This window comes from Ranitomeya imitator, chromosome 5 (genome assembly GCF_032444005.1).
Source record: "Ranitomeya imitator isolate aRanImi1 chromosome 5, aRanImi1.pri, whole genome shotgun sequence".
Taxonomy (NCBI): Eukaryota; Metazoa; Chordata; class Amphibia; order Anura; family Dendrobatidae; genus Ranitomeya; species Ranitomeya imitator.
The window spans coordinates 567000552-567023896 of record NC_091286.1 but is presented as its reverse complement, the minus strand read 5'-3'; the positions used below and the strand labels follow the sequence as shown (position 1 = coordinate 567023896).

Genomic DNA, 23345 nt, shown 5'->3' with positions numbered 1-23345 from the left:
TATATCCTTCCTGAGCACCGGTGCCCAAAACTGGACACAGTACTCCATGTGCGGTCTAACTAGGGATTTGTACAGAGGCAGTATAATGCTCTCATCATGTGTATCCAGACCTCTTTTAATGCACTGTTATGGCTGGCAATCAGGCAACACAGCGTGCAGTAATCAGCGCACATACAGAGATCTGGCAAAAACCCAAAACAATAGGACGAGCTCTGAGACGTGGAATCTCTGTAGACTGCAGTACCTGAACTGTCCTCACACAACTGGAAGCAGCAGTGGATTGCGCCTAACAACTACCTATGCAACTCGGCACTGCCTGAGGAGCTGACTAGCCTGAAGATAGAAATACAAGCCTGACTTACCTCAGAGAAATACCCCAAAGGAATAGGCAGCCCCCACATATAATGACTGTTAGCAAGATGAAAAGACAAACGTAGGAATGAAATAGATTCAGCAAAGTGAGGCCCGATATTCTAGACAGAGCGAGGATAGCAAAGAGAACTATGCAGTCTACAAAAAACCCTAAAACGAAAACCACGCAAAGGGGCAAAAAAGACCCACCGTGCCGAACTAACAGCACGGCGGTGCACCCCTTTGCTTCTCAGAGCTTCCAGCAAAAGATAATAACAAGCTGGACAGAAAAAACAGAAAACAAACTAGAAGCACTTATCTAGCAGAGCAGCAGGCCCAAGGAAAGATGCAGTAGCTCAGATCCAACACTGGAACATTGACAAGGAGCAAGGAAGACAGACTCAGGTGGAGCTAAATAGCAAGGCAGCCAACGAGCTCACCAAAACACCTGAGGGAGGAAGCCCAGAGACTGCAATACCACTTGTGACCACAGAAGTGAACTCAGCCACAGAATTCACAACAGTACCCCCCCCTTGAGGAGGGGTCACCGAACCCTCACCAGAACCCCCAGGCCGACCAGGATGAGCCACATGAAAGGCACGAACAAGATCTGGGGCATGGACATCAGAGGCAAAAACCCAGGAATTATCTTCCTGAGCATAACCCTTCCATTTGACCAGATACTGGAGTTTCCGTCTAGAGACACGAGAATCCAAAATCTTCTCCACAATATACTCCAATTCCCCCTCCACCAAAACAGGGGCAGGAGGCTCCACAGATGGAACCATAGGTGCCACGTATCTCCTCAACAACGACCTATGGAATACATTATGTATGGAAAAGGAGTCTGGGAGGGTCAGACGAAAAGACACCGGATTGAGAATCTCAGAAATCCTATACGGACCAATAAAACGAGGTTTAAATTTAGGAGAGGAAACCTTCATAGGTATATGACGAGAAGATAACCAAACCAGATCCCCAACACGAAGTCGGGGTCCCACACGGCGTCTGCGATTAGCGAAAAGCTGAGCCTTCTCCTGGGACAAGGTCAAATTGTCCACTACCTGAGTCCAGATCTGCTGCAACCTGTCCACCACATAATCCACACCAGGACAGTCCGAAGACTCAACCTGTCCTGAAGAGAAACGAGGATGGAACCCAGAATTGCAGAAAAATGGAGAGACCAAGGTAGCCGAGCTGGCCCGATTATTAAGGGCGAACTCAGCCAACGGCAAAAATGACACCCAATCATCCTGGTCAGCGGAAACAAAACATCTCAGATATGTTTCCAAGGTCTGATTGGTTCGTTCGGTCTGGCCATTAGTCTGAGGATGGAAGGCCGAGGAAAAAGATAGGTCAATGCCCATCCTACCACAAAAGGCTCGCCAGAACCTCGAGACAAACTGGGAACCTCTGTCAGAAACAATATTCTCAGGAATGCCATGTAAACGAACCACATGCTGGAAGAACAAAGGCACCAAATCAGAGGAGGAAGGCAATTTAACCAAGGGCACCAGATGGACCATTTTAGAAAAGCGATCACAGACCACCCAAATGACAGACATCTTTTGAGAAACGGGAAGGTCAGAAATGAAATCCATCGAAATATGTGTCCAAGGCCTCTTCGGGACCGGCAAGGGCAAAAGCAACCCACTGGCACGTGAACAGCAGGGCTTAGCCCTAGCACAAATTCCACAGGACTGCACAAAAGCACGCACATCCCGCGACAGAGATGGCCACCAGAAGGATCTAGCAACCAACTCCCTGGTACCAAAGATTCCTGGATGACCGGCCAGCACCGAACAATGAAGTTCAGAGATAACTTTACTAGTCCACCTATCAGGGACGAACAGTTTCTCGGCCGGACAACGATCAGGTTTATTAGCCTGAAATTTCTGCAACACTCTCCGCAAATCAGGGGAGATGGCAGACACAATGACTCCTTCCTTGAGGATACTCGCCGGCTCAGATAACCCCGGAGAGTCGGGCACAAAACTCCTAGACAGAGCATCCGCCTTCACATTTTTAGAGCCCGGAAGGTATGAAATCACAAAATCAAAACGAGCAAAAAATAACGACCAACGGGCCTGTCTAGGATTCAAGCACTTGGCAGACTCAAGATAAGTAAGGTTCTTATGATCAGTCAATACCACCACGCGATGCTTAGCACCCTCAAGCCAATAACGCCACTCCTCGAATGCCCACTTCATGGCCAGCAACTCTCGTTTGCCCACATCATAATTACGCTCAGCAGCAGAAAATTTTCTGGAAAAGAAAGCACATGGTTTGAACACTGAGCAACCAGAACCTCTCTGTGACAAAACCGCCCCTGCACCAATCTCAGAAGCATCAACCTCGACCTGGAACGGAAGAGAAACATCAGGTTGACACAACACAGGGGCACAGCAAAAACGACGCTTCAACTCCTGAAAAGCTTCCACGGCAGCAGAAGACCAATTAACCAAATCAGCACCCTTCTTGGTCAAATCGGTCAATGGTCTGGCAATGCTAGAAAAATTACAGATGAAGCGACGATAAAAATTAGCAAAGCCCAGGAATTTCTGCAAACTTTTTAGAGATGTCGGCTGAGTCCAATCCTGGATGGCCTGAACCTTAACCGGATCCATCTCGATAGTAGAAGGGGAAAAGATGAACCCCAAAAATGAAACTTTCTGCACACCGAAGAGACACTTTGATCCCTTCACGAACAAGGAATTAGCACGCAGTACCTGGAACACCATTCTGACTTGCTTTACATGAGACTCCCAATCATCTGAGAAGATCAAAATGTCATCCAAGTAAACAATCAAGAATTTATCCAGATACTCACGGAAAATGTCATGCATAAAAGACTGAAAAACAGATGGAGCATTGGCAAGTCCGAACGGCATCACCAGATACTCAAAATGACCCTCGGGCGTATTAAATGCCGTTTTCCATTCATCTCCCTGCCTGATTCTCACCAGATTATACGCACCACGAAGATCAATCTTAGTAAACCAACTAGCCCCCTTAATCCGAGCAAACAAGTCAGAAATCAATGGCAAGGGATACTGAAACTTAACAGTGATCTTATTAAGAAGGCGGTAATCAATACACGGTCTTAGCGAACCATCCTTCTTGGCTACAAAAAAGAACCCTGCTCCCAATGGTGACGACGATGGGCGAATATGTCCCTTCTCCAGGGACTCCTTCACATAACTGCGCATAGCGGTGTGTTCAGGTACGGACAAATTAAATAAACGACCCTTAGGGAATTTACTACCAGGAATCAAATCGATAGCACAATCACAATTCCTATGCGGAGGAAGGGCATCAGACTTGGACTCTTCAAATACATCCTGAAAGTCCGACAAGAACTCTGGGATGTCAGAAGGAATGGATGACGAAATAGACAAAAATGGAACATCACCATGTACTCCCTGACAACCCCAGCTGGTTACCGACATAGAGTTCCAATCCAATACTGGATTATGGGTTTGTAGCCATGGCAACCCCAACACGACCACATCATGCAAATTATGCAGTACCAAAAAGCGAATAACTTCCTGATGTGCAGGAGCCATGCACATGGTCAGCTGGGCCCAGTACTGAGGCTTATTCTTGGCCAGAGGTGTAGCATCAATTCCTCTCAACGGAATAGGACACTGCAAAGGCTCCAAGAAAAATCCACAACGTTTAGCATAATCCAAATCCATCAGATTCAGGGCAGCGCCTGAATCCACAAACGCCATGACAGAATATGATGACAAAGAGCACATTAAGGTAATGGACAAAAGGAATTTGGACTGTACAGTACCAATAACGGCAGAGCTACCGAACCGCCTAGTGCGTTTAGGACAATTAGAAATAGCATGAGTAGAATCACCACAATAGAAACACAGTCTGTTCAGACGTCTGTGTTCGTGCCGTTCTACTTTAGTCATAGTCCTGTTGCACTGCATAGGCTCAGGCTTACTCTCAGACAATACCGCCAGATGGTGCACAGATTTACGCTCGCGCAAGCGACGACCGATCTGAATGGCCAAGGACATAGACTCATTCAAACCAGCAGGCATAGGAAATCCCACCATTACATCCTTAAGAGCTTCAGAGAGACCCTTTCTGAACAAAGCCGCTAGTGCAGATTCATTCCACAGAGTGAGTACTGACCATTTTCTAAATTTCTGACAATATACTTCTACATCATCCTGACCCTGGCATAAAGCCAGCAGATTTTTCTCAGCTTGATCCACTGAATTAGGCTCATCGTAAAGCAATCCCAGCGCCTGGAAAAATGCATCAACATTACTCAATGCAGAATCTCCTGGTGCAAGAGAAAACGCCCAGTCCTGTGGGTCGCCGCGCAAAAAAGAAATAATAATCAAAACCTGTTGAATAGGATTACCAGAAGAATGAGGTTTCAAGGCCAAAAATAGCTTACAATTATTTCTGAAGCTCAGGAACTTAGTTCTGTCACCAAAAAACAAATCAGGAATCGGAATTCTTGGTTCTAGCATCGATTTCTGATCAATAGTATCTTGAATCTTTTGTACATTTACAACGAGATTATCCATTGAGGAGCACAGAGCCTGAATATCCATGTCCACAGCTGTGTCCTGAAGCACTCTAATGTCTAGGGGAAAAAAAAGACTGAAGACAGAGCTAAGAAAAAAAAATGATGTCAGGATTTCTTTTTTCCCTCTATTGGAAATCATTGAATTGGCTCCTTGTACTGTTATGGCTGGCAATCAGGCAACACAGCGTGCAGTAATCAGCGCACATACAGAGATCTGGCAAAAACCCAAAACAATAGGACGAGCTCTGAGACGTGGAATCTCTGTAGACTGCAGTACCTGAACTGTCCTCACACAACTGGAAGCAGCAGTGGATTGCGCCTAACAACTACCTATGCAACTCGGCACTGCCTGAGGAGCTGACTAGCCTGAAGATAGAAATACAAGCCTGACTTACCTCAGAGAAATACCCCAAAGGAATAGGCAGCCCCCACATATAATGACTGTTAGCAAGATGAAAAGACAAACGTAGGAATGAAATAGATTCAGCAAAGTGAGGCCCGATATTCTAGACAGAGCGAGGATAGCAAAGAGAACTATGCAGTCTACAAAAAACCCTAAAACGAAAACCACGCAAAGGGGCAAAAAAGACCCACCGTGCCGAACTAACAGCACGGCGGTGCACCCCTTTGCTTCTCAGAGCTTCCAGCAAAAGATAATAACAAGCTGGACAGAAAAAACAGAAAACAAACTAGAAGCACTTATCTAGCAGAGCAGCAGGCCCAAGGAAAGATGCAGTAGCTCAGATCCAACACTGGAACATTGACAAGGAGCAAGGAAGACAGACTCAGGTGGAGCTAAATAGCAAGGCAGCCAACGAGCTCACCAAAACACCTGAGGGAGGAAGCCCAGAGACTGCAATACCACTTGTGACCACAGAAGTGAACTCAGCCACAGAATTCACAACAATGCACCCCATGATCCTGTTTGCCTTGGCAGCTGCTGCCTGGCACTGGCTGCTCCAGGTAAGTTTATCATTAACTAGGATCCCCAAGTCCTTCTCCCTGTCAGATTTACCCAGTGGTTTTCCATTCAGTGTGTAATGGTGATATTGATTCCTTCTTCCCATGTGTATAACCTTACATTTATCATTGTTAAACCTCATCTGCCACCTTTCAGCCCAAGTTTCCAACTTATCCAGATCCATCTGTAGCAGAATACCATCTTCTCTTGTATTAACTGCTTTACATAGTTTTGTATCATCTGCAAATATCGATATTTTACTGTGTAAACCTTCTACCAGATCATTAATGAATATGTTGAAGAGAACAGGTCCCAATACTGACCCCTGCGGTACCCCACTGGTCACAGCGACCCAGTTAGAGACTATACCATTTATAACCACCCTCTGCTTTCTATCACTTAGCCAGTTACTAACCCATTTACACACATTTTCCCCCAGGCCAAGCATTCTCATTTTGTGTACCAACCTCTTGTGCGGCACGGTATCAAACGCCTTGGAAAAATCGAGATATACCACGTCCAATGACTCACCGTGGTCCAGCCTATAGCTTACCTCTTCATAAAAACTGATTAGATTGGTTTGACAGGAGCGATTTCTCATAAACCCATGCTGATATGGAGTTAAACAGTTATTCTCATTGAGATAATCCAGAATAACATCCCTCAGAAACCCTTCAAATATTTTACCAGCAATAGAGGTTAGATTTACTGGCCTATAATTTCCAGGTTCACTTTTAGAGCCCTTTTTGAATATTGGCACCACATTTGCTATGCGCCAGTCCTGCGGAACAGACCCTGTCGCTATAGAGTCCCTAAAAATAAGAAATAATGGTTTATCTATTACATTACTTAGTTCTCTTAGTACTCGTGGGTGTATGCCATCCGGACCCGGAGATTTATCTATTTTAATCTTATTTAGCCGGTTTCGCACCTTTTCTTGGGTAAGATTGGTGACGCGGCTATTGATTTGCTTAGGAAGTATGGTAGGTTTTCATTAATGGCAAAGTCAGACATCAAATCGGCATTTAGACTTCTTCCTGTCCATCCGGTGGGATTTAATTCTTTGGGCTTTCATTTTGAGGATCTTTATTTTTTCGACATGTGCTTGCCTATGGGGTTTTCGTTATCTTGCTTTTATTTTGAAAGTTTTTCATCGTTTTTGCATTGGGTTTTGGAGCAGAACACTCGGGACGCCGGTATTTTACACTATTTAGATGATTTTCTTTTTGTAGGGCCCCCCTTTTCTGATTTGTGCTTAGTCACTCTAAATAGATTTATAGCCATGTGTGAACAGTTTGGGGTCCCATTAGCTCATGATAAGACTTGCCAACCGTCGAACGTGATCGAATTTTTGGGCATTACGTTGGATTCAGTTAGAATGGAATGCAGACTTCCAGAAGAAAAAAATTTCTAAATTAATTGATGCCTTGGATAAATTCTTATCCAGAAAAAAGGTAACCTTAAAGGACTTGCAATCTCTTTTGAGCCTCTTGAATTTTGCCTTGCGTGTTATTCCGATGGGCAGGGTTTTTTCAAGACGCCTCTACAATTCCACAATAGGGCTCTCATCCCCTGAGGCACATATTCGAGTCTCTTCAGAGTTGAAAGAGGATGCCAGGGTTTGGAGGTCATTTCTTTTGGGCTTCAATGGCAAATCCTGTTGGCAATCGGAGTTTGTTTTAGCAGATTCTATTCCGTTTGCTTTTTCATCCAATTCTGATAGCGGCTGCGGAATCCTGTTTTCTTCGCATTGGTTTTCTCACAAATGGCCTGATTCTTGGTTACGCATGAAAACAGTTTTAAATCCCATGGTTTTAGAACTTTTTTCTATTTTTCTTGGCTTATATTTGTGGGGTCATCTGATGAAAGATAGTAGGATACTGATTTTGTCCAATAACAAGGGTGTTGTTCTCAGCATTAACACCTTGTGTTCTAAAAATGTGTGGGCTATGAGAATCCTGAGGCAGTTGGTTCTGCTATGCTTAAAGTCAAACATCTGGTTGAAAGCTAAATTGGGGTCGAGTAGTTTAGGTCTTATTACGGATTCTCTTTCCAATCAACAATGGCAAATTTTTCGCCAACAGGTGCCCAATGCAGACTTGGAACCAACGTTTTGCCCGCTAGAGGTTTGGGACTTGATTTTGAGTTAATTCCTCATTTTATAGAAAATTCATTGTCAGCGCGATCATGGGCTGACTATTCAGCCGCATGGCAGCAATGGATTAGCTTCTGTAATTTACATAATTTTGAGTTTAATAATTCCAGCCCTATTTCGGGTTTGAGATTCGGGGAGTTTCTTTGTAACAAGGGTTTGTCATACTCGGCTGTTGCTAAGTCCTTGGCGGGGGTGTCGTTTTTTCTAAAATTATTGGGTAAGGTTCCGTTGACGGCCTTATTTCCTGTGAAGCAATTTTTAAAGGGGTTTAGAAGAACCAGTTTCAAACCAGATTCTAGACGCCCTATTTCCCTTCAACTGTTAGAAGACCTTTGTATATCCTTGCGTAAAGTATGTAGTGATTCGGCTGAAAGTTTGTTTTCTTCGGCATTTACGCTGGCGTTTTTCGGGGCATTGCGTATCGGGGAGTTAGTTTCGTCGAAAAAAGCTGATCCGTCGGGTCTAATGGTTTCGGATCTGTCGGATTTTAGCTCGCACTTGTTTTTGTTTGTTAGGAAATCTAAAACAGATCAATTGGGGCGAGGCGTTAGGTTAAAGATTGATTCTATTCCAGATAAGATTTTTTGTCCAGTGGCCAACGCCAGCCGCTGGCTTCAAGTTAGGCCAAGCCTTTCTGGTCCATTATTTATTCATTTGGATGGCACACCGGCGACAATCTTTCAGTTTAATGTGGTTTTGAAAAAATGTTTGCAGTTACTAGGTAAAAATCATTTAAGAATTACGTCTCACTCTTTCCGGATAGGAGCGGCAACTGAAGCGTCGAGATCCGGCCTTTTGGATTCACAGATTATGCAACTGGGCACATGGGAGTCGGGTAGATTTAAGCTTTATGTTAGACACGATTTATACGATAACTGATTTTGATTTTATTTCAGGTGCCAAAATTATCTGGATTATAGGGCATTCCTATGTTTTTTGGGCCCAGAAGAGAGCCAAACAACGTTATTATTCTGAGAACGTTTCAGTCAAGAGGTGGTTCAAGTTTTTTGGCACAGTGTGAGAGGCTTGTCGTGGTACAATGTTATAGCAGAATTTGAGAAATGCTTTTGTAAATTTCCATCTCCAGATTTAGTAGTTTTTCATCTGGCCGGTAATGATCTCGGGAAAACCAAAACTTTGGACTTGTTAGGTTGTTGAGATCGGATTTTATTTATTTTAAGCAATCTTCTCCGTTTACTTCTTTTGTTTTTTCTGAGATCATTCCTAGGTTGCTTTGGAATAGAGTCGAACTCGTTTTTTTAGAGAAAATTCGGAAGAGGGTTAATCGGGTTATGTCTAAGTTTCTTCCTTTGATTAACAGCTTTTCTTTCAGACATGTGGACTTAGAAGGATTTCTACCCGGTCTTTACAGGAACGACTTAATTCATCTTTCCGATATTTGATTGGACATTTTTAACCTAGATCTCCAAACGATGGTGGAAAAATGGCTGTCTGGTCGTGGGGGGGCCATGTCTCTTTGAGACTTGGCTTGTGGAAAATTGCCCTTATGGGTGGATTGGTTTATAAGGTGTTTTAAACTTCCGGTTAATTTAAGAGTTTAATTTTAAGGTCAAAATGTTTGTTATGAAATTTAAGTAACTCAAAAATAAATGACACGACCATTAATTCCACCTTTTGTTTGTTGTGTCTATTTATTGTATGAATGGGCCTTGTGAAGCCATGCAAGTCCTCCCCCGTCCATAATATCAGAATTATAGGGGGGGGTCTCATGGCTTGACAGGCCCTAAATATGAAGAATATTGCTTTTAATGCTATGAAGGGGTTAATGTGGTTTTGTAAAAGTTAGCTCTGGCAGTGTGCCAGGAGCGGTTTGAGCTGGTTTTATCCAGTTTGTTTGGAGTTTGAATTAACGGCTTTTTATTGGCCGTTGGGTTTTTGGCGGGCTTTTTAGAAGGTTATAAAAAGCCCAGCAGTTTGAATTTTTACCTCAGTCGGAGCTGAAGAAACAGAAGATCCCACCCTCCCTCCCCTATTTTATGGTTGTTATCCTGTCGTGATCATTTGTTTTGCGAGGAAAATTGCCCTTATGGGTGGATTGGTTTATAAGGCGTTTTAACCCCTTAATGACAGCCAATACGTCTTTTAACTGACCTGACATATAAGAGAATATCCTCCCCATACAGGTGACAATCCAGCATCTGTTGGTTGTACACTATAGCTGACAACTTTCTGTATCAGCCAGGATCAGTATTTGCACCATCTAAATCTGTTTAACCCCTTAGATGCTGCTGTCAATAGTGACTACATCATTATAAATGGTTAACATAGTGTGGGGGCTTCTTCTTTGTCCCAATTAGTGCCCTCAGATCATGATTTTGTTGTCCTGATGTTTGCCATGGCAATTCATGACCAAATAGTGGCCTTAGAGTCTGACGGCTGTAGTAATCTGTTTAGAAGTTAGCAACATTTAGGTGGTAAAAATACACATTTTCATTTCTGTTATACCACTTTGCATTAATTCCTGTAAAGCACCTGAAGGGTTAATAAACTACCTGACAGCAGTTTTCAATATGTTTAGGGGTGCTGTTTTTAAAATGGTATCACGTTTGTGGGTTTCCCAATATATGGGACCCCTAAAGTCACTTCAAACATGGATAAGTCCCTAAAAAAATAAATTTTGTAAATTTCTTTGAAAAAATGAAAAATTGCTGCTACATTTTTAAACCTCCTAAAATGCTAACAAAATAAAATAACATTTTACAAATGGTCCTGATGTAAAGCCGACATGTGGGAAATGTTATTTATTAATGGTTTGCTGTTGTATGATTATCTGGATTAAAGGGATAATCAGTCAAATTTAGAAAATTGCAAATTTTTTAACATTTTTCTCAAATTTTTGATATTTTTTATAAATAAACACAAAAAATGTTGAACTAAATTTACCATTATCATAAAGTATAATGTGTCACGAAAAAACAGTCTCAAAATCACTGGGATTTGTTGAAGCGTTGCAGAGTTATTACCACATAAAGTGACACTGGTCAGATTTCAAAAATTTGGCTCGGTCACTAAGGGGTTAAACTTCCGGTTAATTTAAGAGTTTAATTTTAAGGTCAAAATGTTTGTTATGAAATTTAAGTAACTCAAAAATAAATGACACGGCCATTAATTCCACCTTTTGTTTGTTGTGTCTATTTATTGTATGAATGGGCCTTGTGAAGCCATGTCACTGTAGATGGGAACTTCTAGGAGGGAAAGATCACTTTACCAGCTGCAGTTATGCAAGTGCAGATTTAGGCTCTTATTAAATCAAGAAATCTGTGGCGGGACCTATAAATAGGAATGCATTCCAGCGCACTACGGCTGTTCACATGGATTTTGTTTGGCCTGCTGCTTTAAGAGAGGGAAAAAAACAAAAACTTGTTCTGGGTTTAAGTGGAAGTTATGAAAAGGGAAGATAGAAGTAGAGCATGAAGCATTCAGGCCATTTATAGACAAGTCTGTAGGTTAGGGCATGGATGTATGGAGCCACCAGCACATACACAATCTGCAAGGAAGCCTGGTCTTACTACACATAGGATAACGTTAGAGCCCTGGAGATGGAAATAACAGAAAATGGCTGTACTTATAACATTCGGGGCTCCGGTATGGATTGTATACATGTGACGCTTACACACTTACACACTGGAGCCACAAAGATAACACAAGAATCCTCGGTAAATAACTCGTCATTTCATTCATCAATGGAGAAACTACATCCCATACTCAGCGGACAATGGTGTAAGTTATAATGGTATGTGCAGATGCTGCGTCCTAATGTTACAGCATGGTGGATGGGATGTTAAGAAATCCCATGTTTACTATGTGTCTATGTGCACCTGCGGCTCACCCCCGGAGATGGACATGCGGTGTATTGAACACAATGAATCAGCACGGTTCAGAGAACACATGCAGATTCACCTGCGTTCAATAGATGGTCGCAGCGACCATGCGCAGACAGTTCCAGATCGTCTGCCACATACCCTAAAAGTGCAGGTCCTGCGGTCCCAAGCCGAAGGCCCCCGAGAGAAGCCCACGCGAAACGCGCGTCGGGGCGGAGCGTATGGCACCCTCTATAGTAATGGGTAAGAGGATTTACTTGTTGCAATTATTGACTGTGGTCTGATGTTCAGCTATTGTTGGAGGTTATACTACATTTATGCTGACATGACCACACTGGATGTTTTTGATCCATTATTGCACTGTCACTTTATCTATATATGTATTGGATCCATCATCGCATTGTCACTTTAGTCTGACCTGAATGGAAACAGAAAAATATATTTTTTTTCCTCTTACACTTGCTTAGTGGTGTTGCACTTTAGCTGCACCTGTTTTTCCCTTTTTTCAAAATCTGTCATTAGGGAAATTTGCCAGTAATATGTATTGTGCATTTTTTGCAATTGTTGTATTATAATAATATTTGTGATAAATTCAATTTGGATGTGTTACTCTATTCTTTAGAATGTTTACAAAGAGTACGTCCTGTGCCTACACTTTCCTGGGCCTCTGCGGCTTTCGGTTTACCAATTTTCACCCAGGATGTGACGCAAAAAAAGCTGCAGCCAATCATTTGCTATAGTGATTATATTACCACTAAGTTCAATGCTGCAGGAAGTGATTGATAGCAGCGGCCAGAAGCGGTGTGACAGGACATTGCCAGAGTCACGGAGGATTGCAGAGTATTGCTCTTTTTGTTACTTTACACTATTGTTAGATGTCTGGAAAATATTTATGGGCCTTAAAACATCTTTAAACAGAACTTCATTGTAAATATATGAAAAGTTCTAAGTGTAAGGCCGGGATCACACATCCATGGGACACGGACCGCGCTCACATGGCACATACAGGTGAAGCGGAAACCAGTAAAATTCACAGCAATTTGTGATATTACTGTGTGCAGCTTGGGCCCATGGCGATGTGTAATTATAGCAGAAGGACAGAATCAAATATGAAGATTTTTTTGCCGCTTCTAATGACGAACCTGGATAAAAACGGGCAATATGGAAGGAAACACTTCTATTTCTCCTTCCCACTAGATAATCTGCACTAAACATGCACCGAACTCTGCAGTGGGAATTCCTAAACCTACATGCAGCTATTCAAGTTAATGGACACTCATGGATTACGGGACGGTCATAAGCTGCTCTCCCTCCTCCATGATGTTCTTATGCGCAAACATTTTTCTTCTTTAAGAATATAATGAATCTGCAGAATGATCTAAGAAAAATAAATAAAGCGATAAAACTTTACGGATAATAAAAGTCTGTTACACCGCACCTTCCAAACAGAAGATCAGACGCTATTAGAGAAAACAAGCTCGTAATAACGAAAATAAAACTCCCCTAGAAGTGTCAGACAGGAATGTGGAAGGAACGGCCTCCTGGATCTCCCTTCATACGAGTCACTGTTGGAACTTGCCAAGACATTTTTATCAAGATAAGAATTTTGTTGAGGAAGGAGGAACTACCTTCCTCAACAAAATTCTTATCTCCCTCAATGGGGACACAGGAGAGCCTGGAGCACAGACTGCGCCAAAGTCTCTGTGCTGAGGTAATATTAGTCAGAATCGATGAACGTGTCATGTTCAATACTCAGACGTCCGCCTAAATCGGTCCGAGATTGGACAAAAATGCACGGACTGGCCGCGTGACAGCCTCATAGAAAGACATCAAGATGTCATGGTAGGGTCGGGAGACCCACAGCCAGTCCATGCATTAGCGGTCCGATCTCGGATCGATGAGCACGGATGACTGAATGAGCCTTAAAAGAAGAGTATCAGAGACTTTTCTGTTAGGCTACGTTCACATTTGCGTTGTGCGGTGCTGCGTCGGCGACGCAACGCACAACGCAAACAAGAACGCATGCAAAACGCATCATTTTGTGACGCATGCGTCCTTTTTTGGCATGATTTTGGACGCAAAAAAAATGCAACTTGCTGCGTCCTCTGTGCCCTGACGCTTGCGCCAAAAAAGACGCATGCGTCACAAAACGCAAGACAACGCATGTCCATGCGCCCCCATGTTAAACATAGGGACGCATGCGTCGCCGCGGCTCCGCCCGACGCAGCCCCGCAAAACGCTAATGTGAATGTAGCCTTAAAGGGAACCTGACTGGATATATGTTGCCCTGACCAACAGTCAACGTGAGCGTTCGGCTCCATTACTGCAGCCATGTACAGGTGCTTCTCACAAAATTAGAATATCATCAAAAAGTTAATTTATTACAGTTCTTCAATACAAAAAAAAGTGAAACTCATTATATAGAGTCATTACAAACAGAGTGATCTATTTCAATTGTTTATTTCTGTTAATGTTGATGATTATGGCTTACAGCCAATGAAAACCCAAAAGGCATCTAAGTAAATTAGAATACTTTATAACACCAGCTTGAAAAATGATGTTATAATCTGAAATGTTGGCCTCCTGAAATGTATGTTCAGCAAATGCACTCAAGGCGATCAGTCTGTGGCACTGCTGAGGTGTTATGGAAGCCCAGGTTGCTTTGATAGCAGCCTTCAGCTCGTCTGCATAGTTGGGTCTGGTTTCTCTCTTCTTCCTCTTGACAATCTATCGAGTTAAGGTCAGGCGAGTTTGCTGGCCAATCCAGCACAGTGATGCTGTTGTTTTTAAACCAGGTATTGGTACTTTTGGCAGTGTGGACAGGTGCCAAGTCCTGCTGGAGAATGAAATTTCCATCTCCATCCCTGTGTCACGCCACTCAAGACCAATAGACAATGCTAGAAGCGTGGGGGAAAAAAAAAAAAACAAACTGCACTGTTGCTCAGTGGTCCAAGGTGTTGTTTTCAGATGAAAGTAAATTTTACATTTTATTTGGAAATCAAGGTCCCAGAGTCTGGAGGAAGAGTGGAGAGGCCACAATCCAAGCTCCTGGAGGTCTAGTGAAGTTTCCAAAATCAGTGATGGTTTAGGGAGCCATGTCATCTGCTAGTGTAGGTCCACTGTGTTTTATCAAGACCTAAGGCTTCTTTCACACTTCCATTTTTACAATCTGCACAGGATCCGTCAAAATGTTGAAATGACAGATCCTGTGCAGATTGTAAAAAACGGGTGCACTGGGCCCGTTTTTCTGACGGACCCGTCAAGACTATGTGCTCCTGTTGTGTATGTGTCTTGCATACACAACAGGTTAAAAATAATTTAAAAAAAAATTAAAAATGTAATATTCTTACCTTCCGTCATCAGAGGTCATTGCACGCAAGGCATTACTGGGAACGCCAGCTGCCGGGATCATCGTGAGCATCGGTAACGCTGCGCGGGACGCCAGAAGGTAAGAATATTGCGTTTTTAAAATTATTTTTAACATTATATCTTGTTACTATTGATGATGCATAGGCAGCGTCCATAGGCTTCCATTATAGCCAGCGACAGGCAGCGCAGGATCCGTCGCTGAGCGATTTTCCGATCTGCAGAAAAAATGTTCCTCTGAACGTTTTCTCCGCCCGACGGACAGCAATTTTCCGACGGATCCAGTGCACGATGGATGAAACGGATGGCCATCCCTCACAATCTGTTGCTAATACAGGTCTATGGGAAAAAACAGGATCCAGCAGAAAAATTTGCTGGATTCTGTTTTTTCAAAAATCGACGGGAGCTAAAAGACGGAAGTGTAAAAGAGGCCTAAAGCTACTTTCACACTAGCGTTTTTTTTAATCAGTCGCAATCCGTCGTTTTGGGCAAAAACAGATCCTGCAAATGTGCCCGCAGGATGCGTTTTTTGCCCATAGACTTGTATTAGTGACGGATTGCGATGGATGGCCACACGTCGCATCCATCGTGCAACGGATCCGTCGTGTTTTGGCGGACCGTCGGCGCGAGAAAAAAAATGTTCAAGTGAACGTTTTTTGTCCGTCGTGTCTGCCATTTTCTACCGCGAATGTGCGGCCGAAACTCCGCCCCCTCCTCCCCGGACTTCAGAATGGGCAGCGGATGCCTTGAAAAACTGCATTCGCTGCACATGTCGTGCACAAATTTCTCAACATGCGTCGGTTGAGAAATGTGACCTCACAATGCAGACGGGATGAAAGCCGCTATCAAAGCATCGTGGGCTTCCATAACACCTCAGCAGGGCCACAGATTGATCACCTCCATGCCACACTGCATTGATGCAGTAATTGATGCCAAAGGAGCCCTGACCAAGTATTGAGTTCATTTACTGAACATACATTTCAGTAGGCCAACATTTCGGATGTTAAAGTAATTTTTCAAGCTGGTGTTATAAAGTATTCTAATTTACTGAGATATTGACTTTTGGGTTTTCATTGGCTGTAAGCCATAATCATCAACATTAACAGAAATAAACACTTGAAATAGATCACTCTGTTTGTAATGACTCTATATGATATATGAGTTTCACTTTTTGTATTGAAGAACTGAAATAAATTAACGTTGTGATGAGATTCTAGTTTAGTGAGAAGCACCTGTATGTCTTTCTATCAAACGCTGAGGCTGGGGATGTTCATGGCCGGTCCACCATTGCTTCTCCCGATCCTGCTCTCCAGATTAATAGATGCCCCCCTATAAAGATGTATTTGGAGAGACTGTTCAGTCTAGGAGAGAATATGGCGACTGGGTATCTGCCAAGCGCTGTGTCCCCTCCATTGTTTATCAGGTACATCTCCTTTTGGTGTCTGTACCGGGGACTGCAGCTCTGTGCCATTCAGGTCAACAGCCTGCCCTGTAAAAACTTCCTCAAATTGTGCCAAAATGCAAGGGTTTATTGCACCCGTTTCAAGAAAATCTAAAATAGACAATCCCCATTACAGGGGACTTTGCTTTTCCACAATCCTGAATGGTAACTTGGCCTAGCTAGGATAAGTGATGTTAGGACAAACCTCTGTTGGAGCTGTAATGGCGACCATGTTGGCTGGAACTATTGTCTTATGACAGGCAATCCCGTTAATCAGAGGTCAGGTTTCCAAGGATCCTGCAGAGTCCCGAATACAAAGCCAGGTAACATTTCGATGTGCCAATTTCAGCTCATCAATGCGCCCATAAAAGAGCGCCAATCTACCAACATGTCGTTCGGCACACTTTAACCAGTATCACCGGCCTACGCTGCTGGCATCAGCTGTACGGCCGATAACGATTTTTTGGGGGCCATTACAAATGATGGCATGTTTGGATTGACAACTAGTCGGCGAATGGTAGGAACGCTCATTCTAGACTAACTACTGGTTTAAATGCAGCATTTCAGTGGGGACCACCACATATAGAAATTGTGGTTTGTGCCGCCACACCGAGCAATGTGTGGACCAAGCCTTAGCTACGTTGTGGACACATTATAAGGCGGCATCCAGGAATAGCTGCACAATGTCTCACAGCACATATTGGGGGCTTTTGAGAAGATTAACACCCTCCTTTATGAGGAGGCCCTATACATGACTTTTTTTTGGCAATTTCCTCCATGATGTTTCGGAAGGAGCAGCAGACAACTGTTCCCAGGCCCTCAGTGACGGCACTCCGGCTCTACAATGCTATGATTGTCAAGGACACTCGCACAGCTGTAGGACAGGCTTTAGGGGGCTAGAAAAGTCCTGTCTGACCGAAGCCCACCAGCATCACAGGGCGAGGTTACACAGCTCCAGCCACATACAGGCACAGTGCCAGGCTCCACATAATGACCCGGGCCATATCTGCTCTAGGGGGAAGGTCTGGCAGCTTTTACACCCACCACCCAAACACACATAGCTGCTCCAAATTCACACCCATTAACCATTTCAGGGCAAGAGACAAACATGCACCTATATTATCTGTAACCATGCAGACGTCTTGATCTAGAAGAGAACACATGGTGGATTTGTGGATACTCGCTGACAAAACCAAAATAAAAGACTACAGAGAAATTACATTACAGTGCTAAGAATGCCATCCAAGGGTATTAGAGAAAAAACTGCCAGAAATCCCACCAAGGATGCGATATCGGCAAGTTAAAGGGAATCTGACAGCTGATACATGCAGGCGATCTACGGGCGGCACCTATCAGACACTGGCTGCACGATTCCACTCATATTGGTTTAACTTTCAAATAAAAAAAAAAATTATAGTTTAAAGGGATCCGGTCACCATTTTTTCCACTTAATCTGTGAACAGCATGACATGCAGACAGTAATACCAGCGATGTGTCACTTACTGGGCTGCTTGTTGTAGTTTTGATAATCTCCTGCTGATAAAACTGATTTTATCACTACAGGACTAGTAATCCTGCTGCCAGGTAGTCCTCCATATTCATGAGCTCTGTATAACCCCGTCCATCACTGATTGGCAGCTTTCCGCGGACACTATAGATGGGCAGAAAGCTGCCAATGGTGCAGGCAGGGTTATACAGAGATAAGCATTCAGAGAACTGGAAAACAAAACATGATACATTGCTGGAATTAGAGTCTGTGCCCCTACATCTTGCTGATCTCAAACGAGGTGGCAAAAACCTGGTGACCGATTCTGTTTAAAAGGCACCAGGGACTGAGCGGCACAGGTGGATCCCGGGCGGCTTCTCTCCGCCCGCTGTCAGACTGACAGGTCCCATCCGATGTCCGGGGAGAAGCCGCTGAGGACCCGCCTGCCCTACTAGTCTGCGGGTGGCTCGGTCCACGGCAGCTTTTACAGTATGGTTTTCTCTGAAACATCACAGCGATTCAGAGTTAAATATATGTTGCTGAATTCATACAACCACGGTCTGAGGCATCCCGTGGCCTGTCGGATGTAAAAATCCCTTTAATACAGCTTGGACCCAAATCTCCACTACTGCAACAATGGGAAGTAATGAGAAATGTGCCCGATACCTTATTCACGTGTCCATTGCTCACACATAGATCATGTACTCATTATAGTCTATGGGATTGATCAAATGTGTATTTTGGGGTTTTTAAGCATCGAGTGTCGTAAAAACAAAAAAACAAAAAAAAGAATCGAACATGACTATTGAAATCATTGGGTTCATTAAATAAACGGACGCAATCCAAGAGTCATCAGTGTGCATACACTGCCACTGTTCTCGGCAGCACAGGTCCTGGTAACACAAGGCAATGTGCTGTCGAGAATGAGGATTTGTGCGCAAGCTTCGTCATTTCACCCTACGAATTTGCGTTTGTCGATGTTGGCTGCCTATTTACACTGACTGATTATGGGAATTGCGCTTCCTAGGAAGCTTGTTCAGATAACCGGCTAATGTAAATGCACTTCAGACTGCCGTCTTAGGCTATGTGCACACGTTGCGGATTTTGCTGCGGTTTTGACGCTGTGGATTCACAGCTGTTTTCCCTGAGTTTACAGTACCATGTAAACCTATGGAAAATAAAATCCGCAGTGCACATGCTGGGAAAAAAAAAAAACGCGCGGACACGTAGCGTTGTTTACTCCGCAGCATGTCAATCCTTTGTGCGGATTCCGCAGCGGTTTACACCTGCCCCATAATGGGAATCCACAGGTGTAAAACCGCATGTGAAATCCGCGGTAATCCTGCGGATTTACCAAAATCAGTCCAGAAAAATCAGCAGGACTTTCCGCAACGTGTGCACGTGACCTTAGACTAGAGAAGGGCTCGGAGGGCACGTCTGAATCAGGCATAAGATGCAAGGCCCCGATGGAGCACACACCACTCCTCACGTGGACGCAGCCTTTGATAAATGCCGGGGCTCGCAGCAGCTTTTGCCCCTCTCCCCATTGGGCACGCCTATAGGGAAGTCAAAAGAAACTTCCGCCAGAGAAGGTGAAGCCTGAATCAGGCTGTATACCCGGGTCATTACAGCCAGCAGGACAGGACGCTGCGGACTACAACCCTCATTATCCTAAATCCTTCGTTTTACGCTGAGTAGTTGCAGGAGGGAAATCTGAATGACTGCGAGCACTGAATCATGCGGAGAAGGTGTCAGGATGCGGGTGGGGGACAGGAACTATGATTCAGCTGGAGGGGACGGTGGTGAAACAGCCACGCTCACCCCGGATAAGGGAGGAGGGGGCCGAGTAACTAGGAGAAGGGAAGAATACAAAAAAGGGGAAGACCCCGGTTTAAGGACATGGGATGACGCCAGCTAAACATAGGAGGTGGGCTTCACAGCCACACATAGGAGGTGGGCTTCACAGCCACACTGCAGACAAGTAACCACACGCTGACTGCAGAGTACATGGCACTGAAGAATTCCTCTACACCTCTGACATATGCCACCCGCTGGCATACATCGCCCAGAAAGTGATTGTTTACTTCTGGAGAGCCGACGCCAACATACAGGACATTGCATAAATAGCAACTCCCTAACACTAGAATCACTCCCTGCACTAGAACATTGGATGCCACCCAACAGAACCAAACCAGTGCAGCAGCCAATCAGATTACAGCTCTCATTCCTCCACCACAGATGGGAATGTGAGAGGTGCAGGCTGATTGGACCGCACATCCCTTGCACTTTATACAATGGCCTGTCAGGTGAACTGAAGGGACATGCCAGGTTGTGTAGGGCGGCCAAGGGCTGGCAGCAGGGGCGTAACTACAACAGGTGCAGGGGTTACAGTCGCCCCCGGGCCCTGGAGCCAAGGGGGCCCTAAAAGCCCCTTTGACCAATAGAAAAAGACTATTGCTAAAGATTTAAGATATTTGGGGGCCCCATTGGAGCTTTCGCATGGGGGCCCATGAGTTTCAAGTTACGCCACTGGCTGACAGGGCATGCTGGGAGTTGTAGTTTGAGGACATATGGGCAGCCACAAGGTGGAGTGACACATAATGCCAGGTACCAATTCTGATGCCATGCTGCATGTGCCCACAGCCTTGGCAAGGCACCGTCTGTAGCTAGGTGGGGCACACGCCCATCAGCCACTGCCCACTACATGGGAGAGCCCGGAGATGGCATATGGCAGCCTAGAGAGTGCCAGCCATCAGTGTCAGGTGTGTACCCCCCATGCCCATCACTGGCGCCCACTCACTGGCGGAACATGGCCTCCATGTCCTTGATCTGCTTTCTGGAGAACTCCTTGAACTCGGTGTACGGGTTGAAGACCTGGCCCCGGTTGGCCGGCACGGCGGTGCCCTGGTTGATGTCGTTCCTCCGGTTCAGCTTGGCACTCAGCTCGGAGTCGGCGTTGGCATTGGCCGGCTTGTCGTCCTGCTCGCCGTTGGGCACAGCCGGCACCTCGTCCTCTGCCGCCGGCGGCGCCGGGTCGTCTTCTAGCACCAAGCGGCGCTGCAGCTTCTGGGTGAGCTCGTTCTCTGCCATGGGAGCCGGGAGCGCAGGACCGAGGCGGCGGGAGGGGCGCACACAAGTGCTCGCAAACTTCCAGCAGCTCCGGGATAAGGCGGCGGGGAGGAGCCGAGGGCGGAGGAGCACGGGACGGCCGCAGCCCTGCACTCCCGGCGCTGCCCCGTGCTCCTTCCGCCTCAGCCCCGGGGGAACAGGTGCATGATTCCCGGGGGAGCCCCTCACGTGGGAGCCCCACAGACTACACGGGAGTCCTCCACTGACATTCCCCTGCAGGACGCCTGTGCACTGAGAGGCAATGGCCGACTCCTGCTATGGCTATGCTGATATTTTTTTAAATATCCATTAATAATATTGATTAATTTATTACCCAACACACGTTGCGGATTCCATTATTTTCAGCGCAGATTCTACAGAATCCTCAGGTAAAATGACCTGAGTTTTACCTGCAGGTTTTCTGTGGATTTTGTGCGGATTTCGCCTGTGTTTTTACACCTACGGATTCCTATTATGAAATAGGTGTAAAACGCTGTGGATTCCGCACAAAGAATTGACATGCTGCGGAAAATAAACCACTGCGTTTCTGCGTGGAATTTTCCGCAGCATGTGCACTGCGGATTTGGTTTTCCATAGGTTTACACGGTACTGTACAGCGCATGGAAAAGTGCTGCAAATCCGCAGCTAAATCTGCAACGTGTTCACATACCCTTAATCCTTGTATGTGTTGGGATCAAACAAACAGCCGAAGATGCTCTATTAGTACTCGAGCACGCCGAAGATGCTCTATTATCAATCGAGCACGCCGAAGATGCTCTGTTACCACTCGAGCACGCCCAAGACGCTCTATTAGTACTCGCACGCCGAAGACGCTCTGTTAGCACTCGAGCACGCCGAAGATGCTCTATTAGCACTCGAGTACGCCGAAGATGCTCTATTATCAATCGAGCACGCCGAAGATGCTCTGTTACCACTCGAGCACGCCCAAGACGCTCTATTAGTACTCGCACGCCGAAGACGCTCTGTTAGCACTCGAGAACGCCGAAGATGCTCTATTAGCACTCGAGCACGCCGAAGATGCTCTATTAGCACTCGAGCACGCCGAAGATGCTCTATTAGCACTTGAGTACGCCGAAGATGCTCTATTAGCACTCGAGTACGCCGAAGATGCTCTATTAGCACTCGAGCACGCCGAAGATGCTCTATTAGTACTCGAGCACGCTGAAGACGCTCTATTATCACTCGTGCACGCCAAAGATGCTCTATTAGCACTCGAGCATTCTGAAGATGCTCTATTACCACTCGAGCACACCGAAGATGCTCTATTAGCACTCGAGCACGCCGAAGACGCTCTATTAGCACTCGAGCACGCCGAAGATGCTCTATTAGCACTTGAGCACGCCGAAGACGCTCTATTAGCACTCGAGCACGCCGAAGATGCTCTATTACCACTCGAGCACGCCGAAGATGCTCTATTACCACTCGAGCACGCCGAAGATGCTCTATTAGCACTCGAGCACGCCGAAGATGCTCTATTAGTACTCGAGCACGCCGAAGAAGCTCTATTAGCACTCAAGCACGCCGAAGACGCTCTATTAGCACTCGAGCATTCTGAAGACGCTCTATTAGCACTCAAGCACGCCAAAGACACTCTATTAGCACTCGAGCATTCTGAAGATGCTCTATTAGCACTCGAGCACGCCGAAGATGCTCTATTAGCACTTGTGCGCCCTCGGATAACATCTTATCAGGACATTTTCTCAATGCTATTTATTGACTATCACAGAAATGCAGAAAAATGTAAAAATGCTTTATATATATATTTTTTTTTTTTACACTGCGTCACTCCTATGTACTAACAAAAAGCAAAGAATATAACCAAGGTCTGACTAATCAAAAAGTTCCCCCTAATAAAAGATAACCTTTATCACAATTAAAAGGCAAACTATAAAAAAAAATCCTGAAGTATCCAATAATGTTGGCCTGAGTGGTCTTGTTATCCACTACTGTGCCAAATAAACTACAGGACTGAGTAGATAAGGATAAAGGGCAATGAGTGGACCTGATAAAAACAATAAAATTGCATTTGGACCAATATTATTCAATGATTCAGTGT

The 23345-nt window shown here is 44.9% G+C and overlaps 1 protein-coding gene across 1 annotated transcript in view; it reads right to left on the bottom strand.

Annotated features, from left to right (window-relative positions):
- EFHD1 (EF-hand domain family member D1) overlaps positions 1-21403 on the bottom strand; it is a 49660-nt gene extending 28257 nt beyond the window's left edge. Inside the window, exon 1 of the mRNA XM_069727755.1 lies at positions 20961-21403. Coding sequence (XP_069583856.1) covers positions 20961-21250 — 290 coding nt within the window. The 5' untranslated portion in view covers positions 21251-21403. The remainder of the gene's footprint in view (positions 1-20960) is intronic.
- Positions 21404-23345: the final 1942 nt, after the last annotated feature.